The sequence below is a fragment of the Cataglyphis hispanica genome, chromosome 1 (genome assembly GCF_021464435.1).
Source record: "Cataglyphis hispanica isolate Lineage 1 chromosome 1, ULB_Chis1_1.0, whole genome shotgun sequence".
NCBI lineage: Eukaryota > Metazoa > Arthropoda > Insecta > Hymenoptera > Formicidae > Cataglyphis > Cataglyphis hispanica.
In genome coordinates, this window is record NC_065954.1 from 13,895,747 (window position 1) to 13,919,097 (window position 23,351).

At 33.6% G+C, this 23,351-nt stretch overlaps 1 protein-coding gene across 4 annotated transcripts in view; it reads left to right on the forward strand.

Moving 5' to 3' along the window:
* The window catches only part of LOC126853962 (lachesin-like), a 60,633-nt gene extending 37,703 nt beyond the window's left edge, over nt 1-22,930 (forward strand). For 2 of the 4 annotated variants that reach the window (XM_050600256.1, XM_050600246.1), the window contains exons 2-9: nt 10,414-10,503; nt 12,843-12,964; nt 17,668-17,853; nt 19,009-19,201; nt 20,575-20,703; nt 20,787-20,906; nt 21,357-21,527; nt 21,810-22,930. In XM_050600256.1, coding sequence (XP_050456213.1) covers nt 10,419-10,503; nt 12,843-12,964; nt 17,668-17,853; nt 19,009-19,201; nt 20,575-20,703; nt 20,787-20,906; nt 21,357-21,527; nt 21,810-22,159 — 1,356 coding nt within the window. In that variant the 5' untranslated portion in view covers nt 10,414-10,418 and the 3' untranslated portion in view covers nt 22,160-22,930. Of the gene's footprint in view, nt 1-10,049; nt 10,087-10,146; nt 10,166-10,413; nt 10,504-12,842; nt 12,965-17,667; nt 17,854-19,008; nt 19,202-20,574; nt 20,704-20,786; nt 20,907-21,356; nt 21,528-21,809 lie in introns of those variants that run through there. The other 2 variants (XM_050600236.1, XM_050600267.1) reach the window with 2 other exon arrangements.
* Nucleotides 22,931-23,351: the final 421 nt, after the last annotated feature.

The window sequence follows — 23,351 nt, forward strand, 5'->3', positions numbered from 1 at the left end:
GCCGCTTTGTATGTTATTCTCTCTCGATTCGGCATTAGGTTACTCGCGCGAACATCAATTCCTCCTCCGTTCTACCACAATCCCATCGGATCCGCTTTGTATGCGGTGTCTGAGAAGTAACAAATTCTCCAATTCTTCTCCCGTTCTCGTCATGAAACCGATTGTTCGTTACCCCGCGAACGAACCCAGGAAATCATGTATCGATCCTTCGGTCGAGTTACGAGTGTTGTTCGCACAGTTTCCTTTCCGCGCATTACGTACCTTCTAATTTCGCTGCTCGCCTTTCTCGCCAGTTTTCCGGCACATTTTTGGCATATCTCGATATGATATATATTTCTCACACACGTCTCTGTTTTTCACACATTTTTCTTTGTTACATTTCTTTTTATTACTTTAAACTTTTTATACATTTTTTTTTTTTTTTATGAAGAGCCTAACAATAATAATTGTAATGCTTTATTCAATCGTATGTTTTTTATGTGAAAACAAGTCAATAATTTTTTTTTTCCTTTTGTTGCAATTTATATGAATCTATATATGTATATGAGATGGCTATTATTTATTCAAGTTTTTTTATTTATTCAAAACGTAAAATTATATAATTGTAAAGATAGATTTTTTAATGTTTAATCTTTAAGTTTTCTAAACAAATTACGAAAGAATCACGAAAATTAACTCAAAAAGTATTAATTTACTTCCAACGACATGAATAAAAACATTTATCAAATAACATTAATCAAATTTATATTAATTAATTAATTTATATTAATATATTAATTAATTACATTAATTAATGCGGATAGATTTGTAGATTTGCAAAATTACAACATACTAAGAAATATATTATCAGAACAGATTTGTTGGGAGATAAATTCCTTCGTAAGATTTCGTTATTTTTCTACATTTGGCAGATCTCGAAGAATACGAGAGATGTATGGATCGCATAATATAGTCGCGACTGCATTTATCGCAAAGCTCTTTCGTTCGCTAGACAAATACATATCGCAACTGGGTATCATGCGTATGCCATTCTTTTCTCATCCTGTACTAATTCTCCATGAAGGGTTCGCGCTTCATCCCGCCTCTCGCTTCTCCCGCATTACAAATCCATCACCGTATTACCGAGGGATCAACGATACACACACGTATACACAATGCCGGTGCGCCACTCGACGCTTGAATGTCACCGTACCTTGTTACGTGGGTGGCATCGTGTTGGGAGCGGGGTGAGGTGGCCGGATATATCTATACATCTATAACACCGTCGGTGTTGCAAAGTGCTATGCGACGACGCCGATTTATCGCCTTTTTACGAATATAGCCTTTTTTTTCCTCTCGCAATATCTTCGGTTGACCCGATTTACCGCTGGATATTTTTGATCGTCTGTACATATTGCTTGATGCAAACACAAGTAAAATTTAAGTCATCGGTTATGATCTAAATTAGATGAAATCATGTTAAGGGACATGTGTTTTATTTTCTCTAAAATTGTTTATATTATTTGTATATTATTATTATTATTATATATTATTTATATACTTATTACATATTTATATATTATTAGAACTTATTATTAGAGCCATTTTTTACAAAATTATCAAAAATAATAAAATTTAAAATGATAAAAAAAAAGTCTCTTTGTATGTGTATACAATCTTTAGTTTAACAGTATCTATTATAGTATATTAAGTAAAAAAATTATATATATATATATCACATCATAAACGAGACTGTCGAGCAGCAAATCTTTTCGCGCTAACATCCTATCGCTTGACTTAGCGCACACGTGTGATTGGCTTGATTTAATAACTGGGAGAATACGTATGTAAATTTCGGCACTTTCTCAGCTGATGATCCGATATTTTTCGCGAACTTGCTATACACGTGATAGAAGAACCCGCGCAAGATGTAGCCCGAGGACACGGTAAACGAAACTAACAGCATCCCGTATGCAAGCGAGTCGCATCTCGGGGTGATGCGGGGTGAGTCACGGTTACCCCTAACTTTGCAGACACAGTTTGAACCACGATCCTTAAGTTTCGTCGCGCGAGAGGCGAATTCTCCACGAAATCCATCCTAACCGTTGCTCGACGACGATGGCGTTACGTTCATCGATAGTCGATTGCTATTTCATAGCATCCTTTGCATACCAGTATGTCGCATTAACGCATAAGAGAGCGAGCGAGAGAGAGAGAGAGAGAGAGAGAGAGAGAGAAAGAGAGAAGAAGAAGAGACGAGAGGGAGGCTGGAAAAGCAATTCGAATTTCTCATGTCGTACTTGCTCGTCATTACGTCGACACCGACCGCTTCCTCTCATGTCGCCTCGAGCGATGGTCAACCGCATATGAATGGCGTGATGTAAGGTTTGACAAGTACGTATTACCTATTCTAGTAAGATGAGAATAGTTAGCGGAAAGGTGGGGGCGATTTCTCGACGACCGTGGAGATATATATGTATGATATAATCATACAAGCGTTTCCATAATAAAAAGTCACTTTTAAATATTGGTTAAGCCATATTTTCTTCTTATCAAAAAAATTTTTTTAAAAAAAACCTATATGTGTATTTCGCATGCATGTTAATAAAAATAAATAAATTACTTATTCGTACAAAAAGAGAAGACATTTTCAAGAAAATAATCGATGTTCTATATTATCGTGTAAGGGCAAATATAACTCTCTGTGCGCGCATAAAATATAGGAAAACACCTGCTCTAGAAACATTATGTGCAAGAGTGACATAATTCACTGTTAACGAGCTCGGCATTATTCTTTCATATGGCATGTGTTTCCGACATTAGAAATGACGCTCATAATGCTAGTGGCAACGTATCAAAAGGTGACTTAAATATTTGTATTTATTGCCACAAACACGTCTGTAGTAAATACTACTATATAAACAAAACAAAACAATTTAAATATCTGTCTGATATAGAACGCAGGTATATATCACCGGCACGACTTGTCACGGTTTGTTTAGCGGACGACACGGAAACCGAAACGAAGAGATGATCCGCTGAAAAAAGTTAGATACACTAAAAGATAGTAAATTAAGTTTAACAGGATAGTGGTGGGGAAGGAAGGGGGGGGGAAGGAAGTGAAGAGGGTGACGTTGACTCCGGAAAACCTGGCGAACGCAGACGGATACATAACTTCTTTTACAGAACTTCAGTGGCAATCCTTGTAATATAATTAGCAAAGTAGCTCGCGCAGCGATATCGTGAGGGAATATTTATTTTTAGCTCAGGAGGAGGAGTAATAGGGAGGGAAAAAGTTGGCCGGACAAGTTTGCCGGAGCGTGGAGAGAAATTTAGAGATCGTGAGTTTGACGGCGGTATATATGTATATATGCGCGGGGACAAAATTCATTCGGATAAAATATTTGCCGCGTAATGTTGTAGCGTGCATATTTTATTATATATTTGTGCATCACACATACAGTGACGTGGCATTATCCAAATTTGTTTGAATTTCTTGAATTTTTCGCGATAATTGACCTTTCAGCATTTGTCGACAGTAATATAATGCGAAGTAAATAAAATTTTTACAACCGTTTAATCTGAGAGTTGTATGTCTTTTCAGCGTGATTTTTGAAGTCTTACTGTGCATATACACGTCATTTCAGATATATTGTGAGAAGAGCGAATTTTATTATACATTTTTTTTTAATAAAATACGATTCACCTATTTAATATACAAAAAAAAAAATGATACATATTTCAATGATAAAGATAAAATTGTGAGAAGTATTAACGTAAAATTAAAACAAACTTATATTGAATAACATTTATACAATATTATAGAAAACTATCGTAGGAATATCCTAACTTTTATAATTATAAGCCTTTGCCTACTTTTTTTTTTATTAAGTATATCTTTATGCTAGATGTAGAAAAGTTTTTATTTATTGAAATAAGTGTGTCATTTTCTTAAATCAATATTTGTAATGAACTTTTGAATTGAACTTTTATAATGAATTTCTAAACATAAACGTTTCTCGTTGAATAAGTATTTTTTATTGCGTTTTTTTTTTTTTAAACTTTATAAGTATTTTTGAAACAAGAAACGCGCGGAAATAAAACTTACATACTATCGAATTTATAGTCGAAGTTGTTTGTCAGCGGGATATATTTAACACGATAATATCGTTGTTTTTTCTGCTCTCGCAGATTAAGATTTTATTACGCACATCGAACGAGAGAACGTCATAACGTTCTTATGCATCCTTCTATTATAAGATGGAAAGAACATCAACAATGAGATGTTATAATTACTCTTGTAATTACTTTGAATCTGTTTCTATATCGCTAATATAATACATAGTTAACGAAGAAATTTAATATGCCGTAGTGAGGGTTTCCGTTGTTGTAGTACTGTATGACATGTACATGATGTGGTTATTGTACAGAAGTTTATCAGGCATGGAATTCCGATACCAAAAATATTATAAGTATATAGAATCAGTCGCGCACGCGCAAGGAATTGTTAACTAACTTAATTATTAGATCGTGCATGAAACAAGATATTTTATCAAAATATAATATTATATTTTTAATATAAAATTTAATTTGTTAAAAAAATTGTTTGTCACAAAAAGAATAAAACACAATACGATAATATAATTATCGTATCCGAGTAATGATATTTCTGTCATCTTTAAAAATTTATGGGTTTTCTTATAAGGTTAAATCTAAGCTTAGGGGAAGATACGGCGAATTACAAAATCCGCATTAAACTTTTTCGCAACTTATATCGTCGTGATAAGCGTGTATTAAATAGCGATAAGCCAGCGCGGTTACACGAAAATCCCTCGAATAACCTCGAGAACGTCATGGTGAAGCACCTTATCAATAATCAATCGTTATTTCCCCGCTCTTCTTGAGTCGCGTTAAGGAAAGTTTCGCGATCGAAGAGAGAAAGAAAAGTAGAGAAACGAAGCTACGAATACGAATAAGAAAGAGAATGACTGCAATTTCTTATTGTTAGGTCAAGTCGGTTGAATATGCTGGAGAAGTCTCGTTGTCCATCTCTTTGTATCGGAGATGAAATTTTATTGGAAAGAGAGAAGCTCCTTTTTTCAACTAAGTGATATACATCACCTTCGATGGAGAAAGGAATCGATACATCTCCCATTCATGAATGTCGAGAGGATGATTGATCAAATTTCTTTGTTACGAAACGCGAAACCATTCCGAGAGAATGTTTGAGGAATGCATTTATCATTGTTTCATTCGCAATTCGAGATAACCCGGTATCTTTATAATTAGCGATTGAAATCGAATATTTATAGATTAATCGGTACGCTTCGCCAATTCCGCTGTAATTTGAGTACTTGGAGAATTAAATCCTGCAATTTTTTTTTTTTTTTTTTTTTTCGTATGCAACGATTTTATATCATTTTTTTAAACGTTATCCGATACGTATTGAACTTTATATATCCAGCGTACACATTTTATTTATGCGATGTCTATTAATTAAAAGCTTTATGGAAATATTATACGATATTGCTACTTCCAAAATTCAACATTTCACATGCTATGATCTAAGTATGGATTACTTTAGAACGATAATCCTTAGTAGGCGCATTATTCGATGATTAATGTATTCGCATTGTTTCTCACATCGATATTCGATTTCCTAGATCGCTTTATACGTTCAACATTACGTACATTACGCTTTACAACGTTTCAAGCAGAGCTTTGCTAAACACGGCGTATGAAATACTCTAATGGATTCACACATAACATTTACAGATGCAAAAGCGCGGCATTATCTGCCGAAAGAGAGTGAAAACGAATTAATATATGGATTATCAAATTAATTAGATTCTCTTATCGCGCACGATATCACATAAATATAAAAAGGTTTGAGACACAAAAGAAAATAATTTTCGCGCCTTAAATATTAGAATAATGGAGAAATGACTCAAAAATGTTAGTTCACAATTTTCAGCTCTATTTTGATCAAAGCTTATGGGAAATCGTAGAAATAAATTCTGAAAATCTATATAAAGGTCTGAACATTATTAGACATATTTTTTTTATTTTCTTAAAAGAAATTACTTTCTGTACTACTTTTTTATTTCACTTTTTATTTATTTTTACAACTGGGCATTTAAAAAAATGCAAAGTTCATAGAAATGATGATAATATAATTACTGATTTTACTGAAAAAAAGAACAAGAAATGTGAGATTTTTTATTGTAGTCTAATGTAATATTCATAAAACAGATGCCTTTAGAAGCGAAGATATTAACCTCACGCGCAAACTAAAGCGATGTTCTTGATTGAGTAGCGCGGATATTAAGAGAGGAATAAATCCTCGCGAGTGGAAAAGATCCGATCTCCCTGTAACAAAGAACTCTAAATATTTACTTTTTTTCGGGCCGGGGCACGTAAAGAAACAAACCGCCGGCAAATCCGGTGAGAAGATTAGCCGTATGCAAAAGAGCGAAGGTGCGCCGACGAGAAGAGAATTGTATTCGATAAGTGCATGTGAAAATTGTATCGAGAAAAGCGAAACGCGCGTAAAAGAAAAAAAAAAAGTAGAAGCCGAAATAAAAGGTACCGCTATGGAAACGTGTAAGTAATAGCTTTGGCGAGCGAATCTGATGAAATGAACGAGTAGGTGATGCCGTCGTGGCGGCTTTTATTTCTTCTCGCGTGCTTCTAAGAATCAAGGGTGCTAAAATGGATGAAAGAGAGAGAGAGAGAGAGAGAGAGAGAGAGAGAGAAAGAAATGTGAAAATGGGAAATACTAGCTAAAAGCGAGAAAGCGAAAGACGAGAAGCCGAAAGTTACACCCTTCGTTGGGGTCTGCGAATTCTTTCTTCAACAGATGAAATTTTATTATCGTCAATATAACTAATGTAAAACTTTAACAGAAATAAGATTCAAGAATTTAATAGATTCTACAATTTTCTATATATATTTGTAATTACACAATGAATAATAATATTATATAATTTAAATATTTTTATATTTTTTATATATAATCTTATTATTAGTTAAAATTTTCATTTATTTTATCTAAGAAAAATTTTACTTACTCAGCCTTAAATATCGAAGCTTATCAATAGTAAAAGAATTCTTTAGTTTTATATATTTTTTTATTAAATAAAAGAAGAAAAAGAGAAAGCAATCATGTACAAGTTTTTTCTATGCATATTTAAACATTTTCACAACATATAAGTAGATGTATACCGACATTTCTCAATTTTCAACTTTTTTTCATACTATTACCAAATCGAAATAATATCAAGCTTGTTTAAAGAAGTGCAGTTAGATCGTTTATTTCCATATTAGCGATGATTTATGTTTAGTTGACTTGTTTTACGTTACTATAAAATACTCACATATAAATAACTGAGAATCAAAAACATAGGATATACAGAATTCTATTAATCCTACAATCTACTCTAGATCTGATAATTGATAAATCAATAGCATAACAATCGTTTTTGCAATTATTTTGCGAAAAACTATTTTCGAAATTCACATTTTTTATTGTCACCATTAATATACCCATACAAAAAGATTTCTGATAAGATTTCTTCGATGCAATATATGACAAATATAGTATATTAATGTGTGTGCTCATAATGTTTAATTAATTATATGTCGCGAACGATTAGATTTTAATTATGTTATATTACACATATATATGCCGTTTGTTGTTGAACACGTGCTTTCAAATAAATTACACTAATTTAAATTCTCCCTTACAATTTTCAAACTACCGCGGATGGGTAGGCTTGATTACTTATCGGAAGGAAAATATGCTTGTGCAAAGAATGTTAAGTACTCGAAATCAAAGAGATTTTTGATATCCTTGTTCGAAACCGCCTACCGGTCCTAGAGGCGTCAAACGCAATTTTACCTTCACATTTATGACCGCATACTCACGCGTATACGTCATTCGTCTCGCCAATTCTTTTAGAATTCGGTGTTTCAATGTGCGGTAATGCCAACGGATATTAAACTGATCTCCATACAAAGAAAGAGAGAAAGAAGGAAGGATTGCTTTTATTAACTTGTCATTTAACTCGAACACGCATATACGACGGTAGAATTTTTGATGGACCAGAAGGTGAAGGCCGAGGGAGGTCATAAAGGGCGAGCTTGGGCGCGAGCGAAATTTCCATTTGACCATTGGACTGCGGTACGTACGTAACATATCCATCTACGTATATATGTACCCGCACGTGTGTCCTCCGAGACGCGACGTGTGCGTATCGCGAGAGGGTGCGGAAAGGGCGGAGAGGGGGAGGGGGGTGTACCTACTGCCGTCCGAGAGTATTATTGCGGCGCTGGCCGGTCGGCGGGAAGAGGACGGCGACAGGCAAACCGGGGGATATATTAGCGGGGTTGGCGTTTATGTGGCGACCAACTGTCGAGTTAATATTCACGCGATTCGGAGCTGAATCTCCCCTTCCTCCTCTTTTCCTCTCTTCCAGCCTCGTGTTCCGGAGCACGCGTCGACGACGTCGCGAATTTCTCGATTTCGACACCCCAATCTCCCTTTTCTCTCACCCTCGCCACCTCATCGCGGTAATCTTTTGTCTATCGGGTGTATCTTCCGCTTGCGAGATTTTATATATTATGATAAAATTTTAATTATATGATTCTTTATACAAATTTGAAGGTCTTAAAATTTTGCAAGCTAAGCTTTATATATAAGAAAAGTCTAACTAGGATAAATAAATTATCAATGTAAATCAGAGAGATCAATATAAACTGAAATGTCGCTGCGCACTCCTCTTATTAAAACAATTAATTTTCCAAAGATTTCGAGATTTTATGATTATGACTTTTTTATATAGTCAATCCCTTTTTTATATTTATATGAATGACAATTTATAAGTACAGAAAGGGACAAAACTGAATGATCAAAAAATCAAGACAAGAATAATAAATAAGAGATAAAAAAGAGATAATTCCCAAAATAACGATAAGAGCCATCGCGAGTTTCTTAATTAGGAGACTGTTATCGAAATTTACAATATGTGAATTTTACAAGAGTTTCGAGATGGAATGCAGAAAAGCCTACGTGCGTTTTCGTGCAGTCTCATTGAGGACTGAGAATATAAAAAACCAACCAGTCGCAAAAGAGTAACACTGGAAAAATCATAAGCATAAGCAATATTATTATTATTATATATATGATTTAAAAATGAAAAAATTGCCGCAAAGAATACATGTATTCACAAGTTTAGAACGATAATAATTTTATCACTCAAAGAATAATATAGATATACAATATTTAATTCTTATGTTTAATTTTTAAATGTCGCCAGTAGATAAATTAATAGACGAGTGTTTATACAAACTGGCAATTTATTGTTTGATTGTTCTATCACGACGTTTCGACCATATGATTTTGATCCTTATCAAGTGAACTAAAATAACAATATTATAAATAATGATAGCCACGTTACAAATGAAATAAACGGAATTATGTACCTGCGTTATAGTTAAAAAGTAGAAAGAGAAAAATCGAAATGTCAAACTGACATTGTGTCAACCACTATGTTTGGGATACTGAGAACGACTAAACGACCTTTATTAGTCTATCGTATATGTTGTTTAAATTCTCTGTGTCTTTTTGAGAATTAATATTGTTTAAAAATACGGTTGTTTAAAAATATGGGTTTTACAATATACCTAAAAAATTAAATTCATTGATTAAACGTGGCAAAGATGAATTGCCTATTAGTAATAGAACGGAAGTTGTTTATAGAATAAATTGCAAGAACTGTAGCGCTTCGTATATTGGCCAAACAAAAAGACACTTAAGTACTCGGGTCAAGAAACATTTTAATAATATAAAAATACACGCAAGTAGTCTTTCCGTAATCAGCAAACACAAATTAGAATTTGATCATGACTTCGATAAGTCAGCGCCTGATATTTTGCATACTGAAAAACATATAAGAAAGAGAGAAATAGCTGAAATGTTTTTTATTAAAAAATTTGACAACACTATTAACTTTCAAAAAGACACAGAGAATTTAAACAACATATACGATAGACTAATAAAGGTCGTTTAGTCGTTCTCAGTATCCCAAACATAGTGGTTGACACAATGTCAGTTTGACATTTCGATCTTTCTCTTTCTACTTTTTAACTATAACGCATACATAATTCCGTTTATTTCATTTGTAACGTGACTATCATTATTTATAATATTGTTATTTTAGTTCACTTGATAAGAATCAAAACCATATGGTCGAAACGTCGTGATAGAACAATCAAACAATAAATTGCCAGTTTGATCGTATAAACACTCGTCTAATAATATTTAATATTTTTTTTTTTATTTATTAGCTAACAAGCTAGAATTTCTAATATATGTATTGTTTAAAAAAAAGACGCTTTTTTTTATTTTAACATATTTCACGATTCTCATTGCAGTACGTATGGCGTATGGCTTACCCTATGGCATGGCATCGCAGAACGTCGCACTGTGCGTCTTTATCGCCGCTTTTCTCCACGTCAGTCTCGGTAAGACTTGAATATATCGCTTTCAAGGAGGTAAGTATCTTCGCGATGTAGATTCTTTGAAAAATAGAAAGAAAAAAGAGGATTGGTCGGAAGTTATGGGAGAGGAGAAGCAAAAGTTACGAGTTTTTAATCCGCACGGAGAATCACAGAATTCCTCCTTCCCCTCCGCCTCCCCCAATCGCCGCGACAGTATCGTGCCCGTTACTTTTGCGCCGCCTTTCTTTGCTCCAGTTTCGGAAAGAATCAAATGGAATCTTTTCCGGAGACATCGCCGCTATCGGTAGCCTCGCGTTTCCGCGAAAGCTTAAAAGGGATCCTAAAAGGAAGCAGGAATTGCAAAGTGGTACAAGCTGCCGACTTTTCTCCAGTTTCTAGAGAAATATTCCACGTCTCACTATTACATTTATTTATTTATTATACTGATATTGATTTATCGCGTAACTAGATATGTAAAGTAAAATTTTTTAGGAAAAATAATATTCAATGTGATATTTGTTAATGTAATATTTAATCCAATTGAAAGAAAATTCTAAAAATTAATCTAAAAATTGTGTACTAAAAATTAATTAATCAATTGAATTCGTAAATGTGAGAATATTAGAAACTGTTGTTCTCTTTTAAAATAAAAGTTATTTTAAAAAATATTTAAAAAGATTTTTATAAAAGGACACGAGAGAAATACAATTTATATAAATTTTAGGGATCTCGAACTCTTTATTATTGAATTTTTTTAATGAAGTTTTCTTTTTATTTGATGATCACGATGACGGTGATTTGGCATTGCCTATGAAAAGACACGATGCATGGATCGTCGAACACTCGACTCGCATGTACGGATTAACAAAAATGCTATTCGGTCTTCTCGGTAGCTTTCCACGCGATAGATCATGATAGATGATGATTACTCCACAAGTCAGCGAACTTTCGCTCGGCCGTGTTCCACGTGATTAATAAACATCCCGTTCTCGCGAAACTTTCTTCCCTTTCCTTCATACTCGCGTGCTCGCTTCGAGAAGTTAAATGGAAGAATATAGGAAGAATACATTTCCTTTTTTGCTTATTAGATTCTATCTTGTTATCGCGAGGATGATCAATTCGCGATTTCTGCGTGAAATGTAATGTCGTATCTTACTACGCGGAGATGAATATCATTCGATGTAACACCGGTGATTAAAAGATCCATAAAGATTCGATTAATAAACATCCTAGTTTATGGCGTACTGACTTTTGCGTGTTGGGTAAAATATAATATACGAATAATCATTTTAAAAAACTTAGAATATTACAATAAAATGGGAGGAAGATGAAACGCAAGAAAGAATGCCTGAATAAAGAATTGATTGAATTTGATATTACACTTAGATATATGTATATAATTCAGACGCATAAAGCGTGAGAATATTTTCTATAATATTGATGATGTATGGAGAATTTTTATTGAGCAAAATTCTTCTAAAGCATACATATTTTTTACGTCCATATTTTTTGAATATATCTATTTTTTTATGAAACCGCCAGGAAGGAAGATTTTGAAATCAATAATCTCTTATTTTCCGCAATTTCGATTAACATTGAATGATTCTGATCGCAGACTGTTTAGATGTGAAATGCAATTTTATATGCATATTAAAAAAATATATAATTTTATTCAAAAGAAAAATTGTTGACCTCAAAAATTTCTTGGCATTTTTATATAAAAAAAGATAAACATACACGAAAGATGCAGAAATTTTCCAAAACGCTTCAATTTTGAAACTTTTTTGTATTATATGTAATAGTTTTGAAAGTATGATATTCTTTACCTAACACATTGATTGACATTTAATTGAAACGCGTTTTACACATCTCGTTTTATATACATATATATTTATATACAATAACGAATTAAGAGAGGAATATACAATATAAACTAATTTATATATATATTGTATTAGAGGCGAAAATTTGGAGAAGATAAAAAGAAGATAAAATTTTTAAAAATTAATATTTATTACAAATTAAAATTTTTAGAATCACCTCGTGTATCACGGCGGACACTGGTGATATATCAAATATGCTTGCACAGAAAGAATCATGATTGCGGTGAGATGTGGTCGGCCAGTCGCTCGTTACGTGCATAAATAACGCGGCGATCTAGATTAAAGTTTGCGCGCGTGCACGCGGCGCAAAAAGATGACGGGCATTCGGCACCCCATTCCCCAAATTTCCTCTAATGCGCCGTTCATACATCATATTCGTATCGGCGGCAAGTTGGTGGCTGAGGGCTCTAATTAAGGATTAACTTTATGGATCGTTAGTTATAATCGTTGGCACATATAATCGTTAATTGCATAATTCAGGTCAAACGCCGCCCAAATCTGAGGTCCTGCCCGAATTTCTGGAACGCTTGGAAAATTACACGGTTGTTCAAGGTCGCGACGTCTTCTTCACCTGCGTCGTTAATCATCTTCAGTCTTACAAGGTAAATGTACTGGTGCAGTTCGCGCGCATGTAATTGGCTATTCGATTAGGGTCATCGCTCGAAATAGTTAATAATGTGGCCTAAATATTAAGTATTTTAGCAAAATATACCGAATGGATTATATCATGGGAAATTTGAGCTAATAGCACATGAAATCATATTATTTCATTATTAATTATTAAACGCGAGAATCAATATCTTTGTTAAGTTGATTGCGCAGCGATACGCTTCCAAGTACTTTAAATAAGTAAACTGTGCAGCAGGAAAATAGAGCAACGCGTGATAGCATAAGAAATATTTTTGAATGATAAGAAAACAAGAGGGTCAAAAAGAGAGAAAGAAAGAGAGAGAGAGAGAGAGAGTAGTATAAAATAGCTGGGTCAAAACATTAATATTTTATTAAAATCATTAAGTTATTTTATAAATTAATTACATTTTTTGAGATTCTTAAATAAAATTTATATTATAGTTGACAATTTAAAAAATGTAAAGTTTTTACTTCAATTCACACGGAGACTATTTTATCTATCATTTTTATTGAATGTTGTCACATTAGCTCTCTTGTATTGCTTTTAGTATTATGTTATTGTTATGTTATGTTACGATACGAAAGTTCGATTCGCATATAGAGAGATAACTTAGTTTTAAAAATGTCACAAGTTCAACTCCTAAGAGAGAAGCCGCGAGCGACGTTACAAACGTCAAGATGTTTTCCTTGGATCTGAATAGCGAAACAATGCAAATCAAGCGGAGCCATCGAATATTCGATGTATTTTCCAAAGACAAGAAGACAAGAAAACGTATCGTTGAGACATCGCTCACGTATCGACTGAACCAGCTATTCCGATCGGTCTCGCTGTACAGCTTCTTCCATCCGCAATATGCTTACACTGCGATGACTGTAAATACATAAAAGTAGAACGTTGACTTCGATTTTCGATGAAAATTTTGCCGTATACGCGCGGATCTTCACAAATTTAAGCAATATGATATAAATAAATTAAATAAATACGAGAACAGAAATTGATTCAAATAATAATAAATCTTCTGGTGAATCTATTTTTTTCCTTAGCTTCATCATTCATCACTAACTTTCAATTTTTAACTTTAAATATCTCTTCGCAATTAAATCTCTCAGATTAATATTCTATTAAAATAAAGTTCATTTGAAATTAGTTATAGATTCCAGATTTCTTGTCTATTTGCTCTTCCGCAAAGCTTAGTTTGCCAAGAGAGTCTTTTATTTTCAACCGTTGATTACTCGAGAAACTACCCCTTCGAATTTTTATTGAAGAAAAATCACATTCAAATTAAATGAAGAATTTATCGTTACGACTAATGAACCTTACAATTTTGCGTGTTTTTCAACATTTAAGTATATCTTCGTTTTATCGGATGTCTAATTTAGCCGCGAGTCAACAGTTCGCATGTTTTTTTATTCGATCCTACCGATACATTGATCATTTAATTCGAAAACGTTCAGTCTCTGTGTACCTATAGTCACTCACGTGTGCGTTCGCGTGTGAAGGAAGTATTCGGTTGTATATACCAGGATCCAGAAAATCCCTTCTGGCATCAGACTCGGCGAGTAATTCACTTTCAAGAAGAAGTCTAAGTTTGATTGCGCACTCGGATAGCGACAATCGTTTCTATCGCGTTTCTAACGCTGCGCTGGCGGGAGTTAGAGAAAGGGGCGGAGGAGAAGAGAAGTGCCCGTCTTGTCGCTCAAGGCGATACCTCGAAGAGAGTTTATCTCTCTCTCTCTTTCTTTTTAGAAAGAGAAAGAAAGCGACGGAAGAAAGAACATAAATCAGATCCGCTAATATAGCGTCGATGAATAGCCCTGATTTTTGTCACCGAGCTCCTCCCCATGCTCCCCGCGCAATTGCGCCGTCGTGCTGACTTTGCAACATTGCGACTTTATATGTACCTTACGCATTTCAGCAAGATGACGATTAGGAAAATCTTGCAAATCGACAATTATCAATGTCGAATTCAAATTCGTGGCTCTATAAAACATTACATCGTACATAAAAAAAGAAAAATGATTCTCCTTCTTTGATAAGTGATAACATATAACAGTTGAAATATTATAATTAATAGTAAATTATTCTTGTATAAAATTTTTTAAGTTGTAGCTTATTTAGTTTATATGTAAAAAATCAGACTTGTCACATGCGAGAAAATCGCGAAAAAAAATAAATTATCAATGTCGAATTCACGTTTGTGAATTTTATAAAACATTTGAAATATATTGATTAACAGTGAATTATTCGTATATAAAAATTCGTATGCGAAAGTTGTAACTTTAGTTTATATGTAAAGCTCCAGACATGACAATTGTCACACGCGAGACGAAAATCGCGGGAAAAGATAAAGCTCGAATTGCGATGCAAAAAAATCTAACTATTTTTTATACATTTATACGTATATATTTTTTATATGATATCTGCGATTGTATTTGTATGCATTTCCGCGCAGAATTTCGGAAGCTTTAATATCAATTTCGTTCAAATTTCCGATAAATGATTCTGATAACTCGTTTACCATTTATTTTGTTTCACTTCCCATCTCGTTTAGATATATTGTTGGCGCAGAGAGAAGCCTCATGTACGCAAAATATTATATTTTGCATACTCTCCGTTTTGTTTAATCAATGTACATTCTTTTCGCGTGATTTTATTTTTATGCATGGATATTTCATCTTGCGCATCGAGAAGATATGTTTGCGCGATTTAATCGCTTATAAATCAAACAAAATTTGCGTAAACAAAAATGCGCGTATATACTTGCCGTACATCAAGGGCTGTTTAATTTGGCAGCCGTCTGTCGTCGCGTTACACATAACCGTCTTGTATATATCCCGTAACATGTAATCTCAGAAATTTAACCCTTTACAGTCCTATGTGAACTAGTGCAGTTGTATCTAAAGCTTCCGGTGTTTCTCTACGGAAATTCAAAGCTTGCAATTAGATGCGAATGGAGTTACGTCAGTAAAATTTATTCTGAATTAATTCAGAAATATATCTTCCTTTTTTTTAAATACATAATTAAATAGATAAATAGAGAGAATTTCTTTTAAAAGATACGTGTAGATGCAAATCTAATTGAGAGAGAAATACTTACGAAATCTACGTAACACATACATACATATATGTATATTTATACATGTACAACTAAATTAATATACAACTAAATTAATATAGCCATCTAACACCGTCGTAAATGCAATATCTCGAGATGTGTAATACTATTATAGATCTAGTCGCGCGAGTCAGAATCCCATATCGAATGTCTATAAGGACACCTGCCAATTACTCTTGGTGCACGAAGGATCATCCTTCCGAGGGAAGGAGATCCAGACGCGACAAAAGCGTGTACATATTTCCAACAGGTAGGTCGCGATATCCTTTCATGTGTATTTATGCGCATCTTAAATTCTATTGCCGATCGGAGCTCGGCAACGCGAGAGCTCCTTTTGTTCGCGGTTTAAAGGCCCTTTCATTCGCTCCGTGGCTTCACCATCGTCGTCTGAAATATGACAGATCGAGCTGTCGACCGAGCGCGAGGGGGAGGAGGAGCCTAGGAAGGGTGACGATGTAAACTCGAGCGGAATTTGAGAGTGCAAAGCCCCAACGTCGCGCCACCGACCGGTATGAATACCGATAAGCGCCTTTCGCGAGCATCACGATGCTTTTTAAGCACCGCATCCGGTACTAATGAAGGGTCCCCGCTCTTCTCGTACGCAAAGTGGCCCGATCTTTTCCCCACGCTCGCGCTCCCTCCCGTAAAATGCAACTCTCTGCGCGAAAAAGAGCAAAAATCTCTCCTACATACGTTTCCGCGCGTTATTTATCTTTATGGCATCCTTTTGTTGCTTTCACTTAAGAAGGTATTACTAGCGTGGAAAAAGAGTTATGGATTATATAAAGCCAGAAAAATAACGTACTGTTTGATATATAAAAAACATCTTGAAATTTATTCTGTAATCAAATCATTTATCTTTGCAATAGTTATATATTTACATAGTAATTATATGTAAAATTCTCATCTTGAATTATACATTGTATAATCAATCGTCGACACAACTCGAATTTTATGAAAAATTTTTTTCTCGATTTCTTTATTAATCGGTTACGTTTGCATATATATTTACTCCGTTCGATGCGTAAATATCAAAGGGAAATATTATTTAATACACATATATACACACAAAGAGCTAAATTAAATATATATTTTTCAAGTATTGCGATTACTACCGATATGAGAATATTTTCATATTCGGATGCACGTACGGAAAACTATTTATAAAAAATGGTTGCTACAAAATATTTACAAAATATTGCAAAATATAATATATTTATCCAACTGTAATAAATTCATGGTAAATACATATTTATCATGTCAAGTATTAAATAATTAAAATTCGGAATAATTAATAATCAAGATTTTATCAAAATGAATTTATAGATTATCCCATAAATTTTTTATATAAATTTTATAATTAACTTATTAATAATTTAATTATAAAATATTCATATTTAAATTAAATTTATATAAAAAAAAACTAGATATCAAAGATATTATATCACATTTTTTTAAAATCGCGCACGGAATTTTTAAAATATTACTTCAAAATTTATAACTACATGATTCATTGCATTACGGGCGAAATAAGCAATTTCATTACGTCACGCACACAGGTCGCCTGGATAAAGTCGGATTCGCGTGCGATTTTGGCCATTCACACGCATCTGGTAGCGCACAATCCACGCTTGTCCGTCACTCACAACGGCCATAACACATGGAAGCTGCACGTGACTAACGTTCAACCGAACGACTCCGGCGCATACATGTGTCAAGTTAATACGGATCCTATGAGGAGCCAGGTCAGTAGAGCCGCTCAACATTAGAGCGGCAGTCGTCCTCTATCACGTCTCCTATTACGTCGCCGCCGAATGAGAGCGATGCGTTCGTCCCTTTCTATATAATACAATTGCAACGCGTGCATATATACGCATGTATATATCTATGTGTGCAAAACCGCTAATATTTATTGCTAATTGCAAAATGCAATGCCCAAAATTCATTTCTTCATTTATTATTTTTTGAAAATGATTTAAAATTGTCTACCTCATTTTCGCTTCCGTCCGTTGCATTTTTTCTTTTTTTTTTTCGCCCGTTCGTTGCTGCTTCACTCGCGAAAACAATAATTACAAAACAATTAATTAACGCGCACTAATCAGTAGAATATGATGGCCACGTAGCATTTCGCACGTTCACACTTTCGCTGCACTTCTGACGTTTATACATAACGCGATATATTATTATATTATGAGAACAATAGAGAAATTATAATCGCGCAATCTCAGGATTCACTCAATGTCCGAAAACCGATTAAATTTACCGCGGCGATAGTACATCTGTTACTAACAGATAATATAATGACGCTCTCGTTTTAAGATGATTATCATTTTGAATGAATATTTTCAAAATGAATAAACGAGGCAAAATTAAAGTTTCGTGGAATATGGCATGCAGAAATATATTGTCGCTTTGTCGAATTACGCAAAAAATTTCGATCGAATAAATTACATAAAATACGAAATAATACATAAATAATATAAAAATCCAGCCAAACATATTTATTTTTATTAAATAGTCGATATATCATTTTTTTCCGTTATTTATTCGATTCATATATTATTCTCTTCGAGAAAAAACAACAGGCGTAATTTATATTTAAATAAGCGAGAAATCAAATTTTGCAAGATCAAATATATTTGGAGATATATATCACGAGTAAAACATTCTTATACTAGTAATATAATTTCATCGAGAGAATGGTAGGATTTTTTTTATCATTGTGCCTATAAAATTTTCAAGATATGTCTTATGTGTGTGAATAGCTTAAAATATGAAGCATATTGAAGATACTTTTATTTAATTTAAATAATTTTTTTTTATTTGTCTTGCAAAATCGATACTTTTCCGTTCAATGAATCATCGTTTTTCCGTTTAATGAATACAAATCTTGCGAGCAGACCGGTTACATGAACGTAGTGATACCGCCCGATATCATGGATCTGGACTCGGCGGATTCCCTGACCACTAAGGAGAACGGCGATCTGCAACTGCGATGTCGAACGACCGGCGATCCAAAACCTGTCGTGTTTTGGCGGCGAGAGGACGGTCGGAACATTACCCTGAGGAACGAGCATCAAGCAGTTAGACGAAGTACGTTATTATATAACTCTCTTGAACATTTGGACGAACACGTGTGAGAATTGAAACATAAAATAAAGAGCAATAAAATTTTAAGTAAGAGAGGAAAGGAGAGATTATATCAAATATAATATATAAAAATATTTGTTTATTCCAATTAACATAAAGATTTAAAAAGATCGTGATATGTGTTTTACGATATATGTGTGTGAAATGTGAAATAATTGACGTTGAAAGGAAACACACTTTTTTAACGCGATTATTATCAGGCTGAGAGATAGGATTCGCGAATGCTAATAGAGTTCCAATTTAATTAGGTGTTAATTAACAGATAATGCTTATATTGTTGCATAAAAGAGAGATAACCGCCTGGTGGCGGTCTTAAAATGGAGAATTAAAATTCCATCATATATTCCACTCTGTGATGCGCCGTTTTAACGAAATGCGTCACTCTCTAAAAAATAAATGAAATTTTTATCGCCGGTATAACTGATTATGAAGCTGACTGTAAAAAGGAACGCGATCGGTCGTAAATGGAATCTCCATTGAAATGATCTATCTTTAATTGATGCGTATGTGGCACGCGTACTCGATTTTGAGGATGAAATATTTCAAACGCGCAGATCACTTTTAAAAAGCTCCCGTGTACGATGCGGGACCGACCCTGTTGGATTCGCCGTGGAAAAGCAGCCATCCGATTAGCCTTCCTGACTGTGAGTGATGGATGTTGACTTTACATATATTTCCTCTTCGCCGCCCAAGCCCGTATCGACTCCATGTACCCGATTGCAATATTCAATGTGTACACTGCGTCGCGAGATCGTTACTGTCGCGATATCTCCATTCCGTCAGTGGTTTTGCCGTCTTTTCCATACAGACATACATAAACACATGCATGTATGTGGATTTCTCGATTTAACATTGTTTCAAAATTTCTTAATGTCTTTACACGAAAACAAGGCGACTTTAAAACTATACATTTTTTTCATGAATATTTAAAGAAACTGTATAAGCTTTTTTTTTTACACACATGTGTAAAGAAATACAACGATCCACAACATACGCGGGGATTTGCAGAGAACTATTATATAAAATCTTCTAAGAGCGAATTTATTATTTAAATCTGACATAAAAGTTCTTATAGAGAAATATCACAAGAGAGAAAATAATTAATAATTTTCTTGATTTGATTAAAAAATAAGAAAAAATAAACTATGCAGATAAGACGCTGCGTACGTAATATATTTCTCTGCACGAAAGAGGCAAAATCTGAGAACTATTTGTTTACATTTTTTAAACAAGACTGTTAAATCAAAAACTGACAACATCTAAAAAAAGATATCTAAGTATTTGGCCCCCTTATCTTTTTCATCACATTAAAACAGCGTTAACATACGAGGGTGAGCAGCTTCATTTGAGGAACATTCAACGGCATGAGATGGGGTCTTATCTCTGCATCGCATCAAATGGAGTGCCACCGTCGGTCAGCAAGAGATATTACGTCAATGTCCGTTGTAAGTGCATACGCGCGTTACGAGGCAGCAACTTCCTGCCATTTGACCGAGTTGCACGACTAATTGCATCTTTCTCGTTAAAGTCAAACCGCTGATTAAAGTCGCAAACCAGTTAGTGGCGGCGCCCGTCGACAGCGATGTCCTTCTTCAGTGTTACGTGGAGTCCTCGCCGAAGGCTCTGAACGCATGGTACAGAAATAATGGTGAGGGACACACCGGCTTTTTCGATGCACGAGCAATTTGCCTATTTGTTTCTAAAACAGCCAGAATAAATAGTTTTCAAATGCTCCGTCATTCAAATTGTGAAAAATTCAATTATATACATCTATATATATATAGCATCACTCAATTTGATTTCAAATTGAGAATTGTTACAATTTATATATATATATATATATATATATATATATATTGCACATCGGGATTGAAGAATTATATATGCGATTTAAAAAAGAAATTGTGTGGATAAAGAGGTTTTTTTTTTTTGGCGAAGATAGCTACACGCCAGTTTGAATATTATTATCTTGTCATTTATAATTTTTCAAAGGATAAAAAAAGACAGTAATTTATAATTTATATAAGTTCTTTAAAGATAGGTACAGATAAAGTATTTACAAAAAAATTATTTCTGATGACATCTCTCTTGACTTTAGGAGTCAAATTACTGAAGGATGAGAAACACGACATATCAGAAGTAACTATCAACGATTATTCATATATGCTAAATCTCACTGTCAGACGACTAGATCAATATGATTTCGGCACTTATACGTGCATCGCTGAAAATGCTTTTGGGAAAGCAGAAGCATCTATAAGATTGCAAGGTAAGTAATTTCTTCTACAGACAAAGATTCATAAATATATCATATAAGTTTGTTTCTTGAATTTTTCCGTATTTTTTCATTTAATTTTTCATTTGATTTTTACAGAACCGAATATATGATACATGTGAAAAATTCACAACAAGAATCGATTTATGTCCAAAATTTACGCCACATTTTCAATCTTTTTCATAAAGTCATCCTTCACGTCGCGTGTGCAATCTTTCATTTATCAGATAACTATAGTGATAACTGTTCCTGTTTCTCCAAAATCCAACATTGTAGAGTTGCAGATACCTAAACCAACGATAACATCCCCGCGCAATATTGAAGTCATCGAGAAGCACGTCTGGCGGAAACAGATGGAGAAGAAGAAGAAGCACCAATCTGATCTGACTTCGAAGAACGTGGGCCATACCACGCCAATGTCTAAGAGAAACTCGTCGAGCTTCTCGCCGAATATCGCGAACAAGTCGAGAAATTCCGTATTTCCGGCACCAGCACCGGCATTGGCCCCGGCACATTCGGCACCGACGCAACTGGACGCTCGTAATAGCGTTAAATCGTCCCGCGACTTGCGATTATGTCATATCGGCTTCGCTGTGATAATTCTTATAATTTTAAATTGCGACTAAAATAAAAAAAATAAATCTATTTCGACAAAATCATTAAGTTACAATGAAATTGACTGTTCATTGTGATTACGATCGCTGGAGGATATATAGGATATATAGGAAAATTACATTGAATTGACAATGGAATCATTTTTTGTTAAATTTACAGCACATCACAAGAGAAAATGTGAGAGAAACACGACATATAGAGAGCATTGGTTTTATTGTAAATAATAAAACATTTTTATGACAATAAATGTAGTTACGTATATATGTATATACATATATATACACAAAAAATAGATTGTGTTAAAAACACATACTTATAACTGCCATTATTATTCAAAATAAAAAAATATAATATTTGCTGAAATTAAATTTTTATTGGGAGTGCGCGCTTTAGGTGATATTAACGTAACACATGCGATTTGGTTTGAATGAAAAAACACCAATTCATATATTTTTTAATAATAGGCATTATATTGAACATATGGTTTAGTTTGAACGAAAGAACACCATTTCGTATATTTTTTAAGAATAGGCATTATTGAAAAATTTGAGAAGTTATTCCCTCTTTAATTTATTCGTGTAATTATCGCGTGGTTAATTGATAAGCGTAGATATACATCGATAAAATAAATATAAAGAGGGGTCCATACCAAAAACCGACTAAGTTGGGGATTTGTTAGTCTCTAGAAACTGACTGATAGATTCGTTCTCTAGGAATCAGCTGTATTTATCTTGAACGAGAATTGTGGCATTCGTGTATATATGTATGACAATAAATGTTGTTTCTACTACCAACTCGCAGAGGTTCCCTTTTTGCTGTTATTTCTTCAGAATCTCCCAGCGCTTTTTTTTCCAAATTTCTTTCTTGAAGATGAAAATTTAAATTATTTAAAAAAAAGAAATTAGTAGAATATATGTTTATATACATATATGAATTGATTATCACTTTATTTGTGAATAATGATGCATCAATAATCTAACATTATAAAATTAGTTTAAAATTGCTCGCGTAAATACATCTATTGTCTAATACAATTATTGATATATAATTTTTTAATATATATTATTGAAAAAAAAAAAAATATATATATATATATATATATATATATATATATATATATATTAAAATACTATAATATTCCCAAATTTAAAAAAAATTAATGCCGAAAAAATAAATGCGCAGAAATATCTGGTTATTCAATTA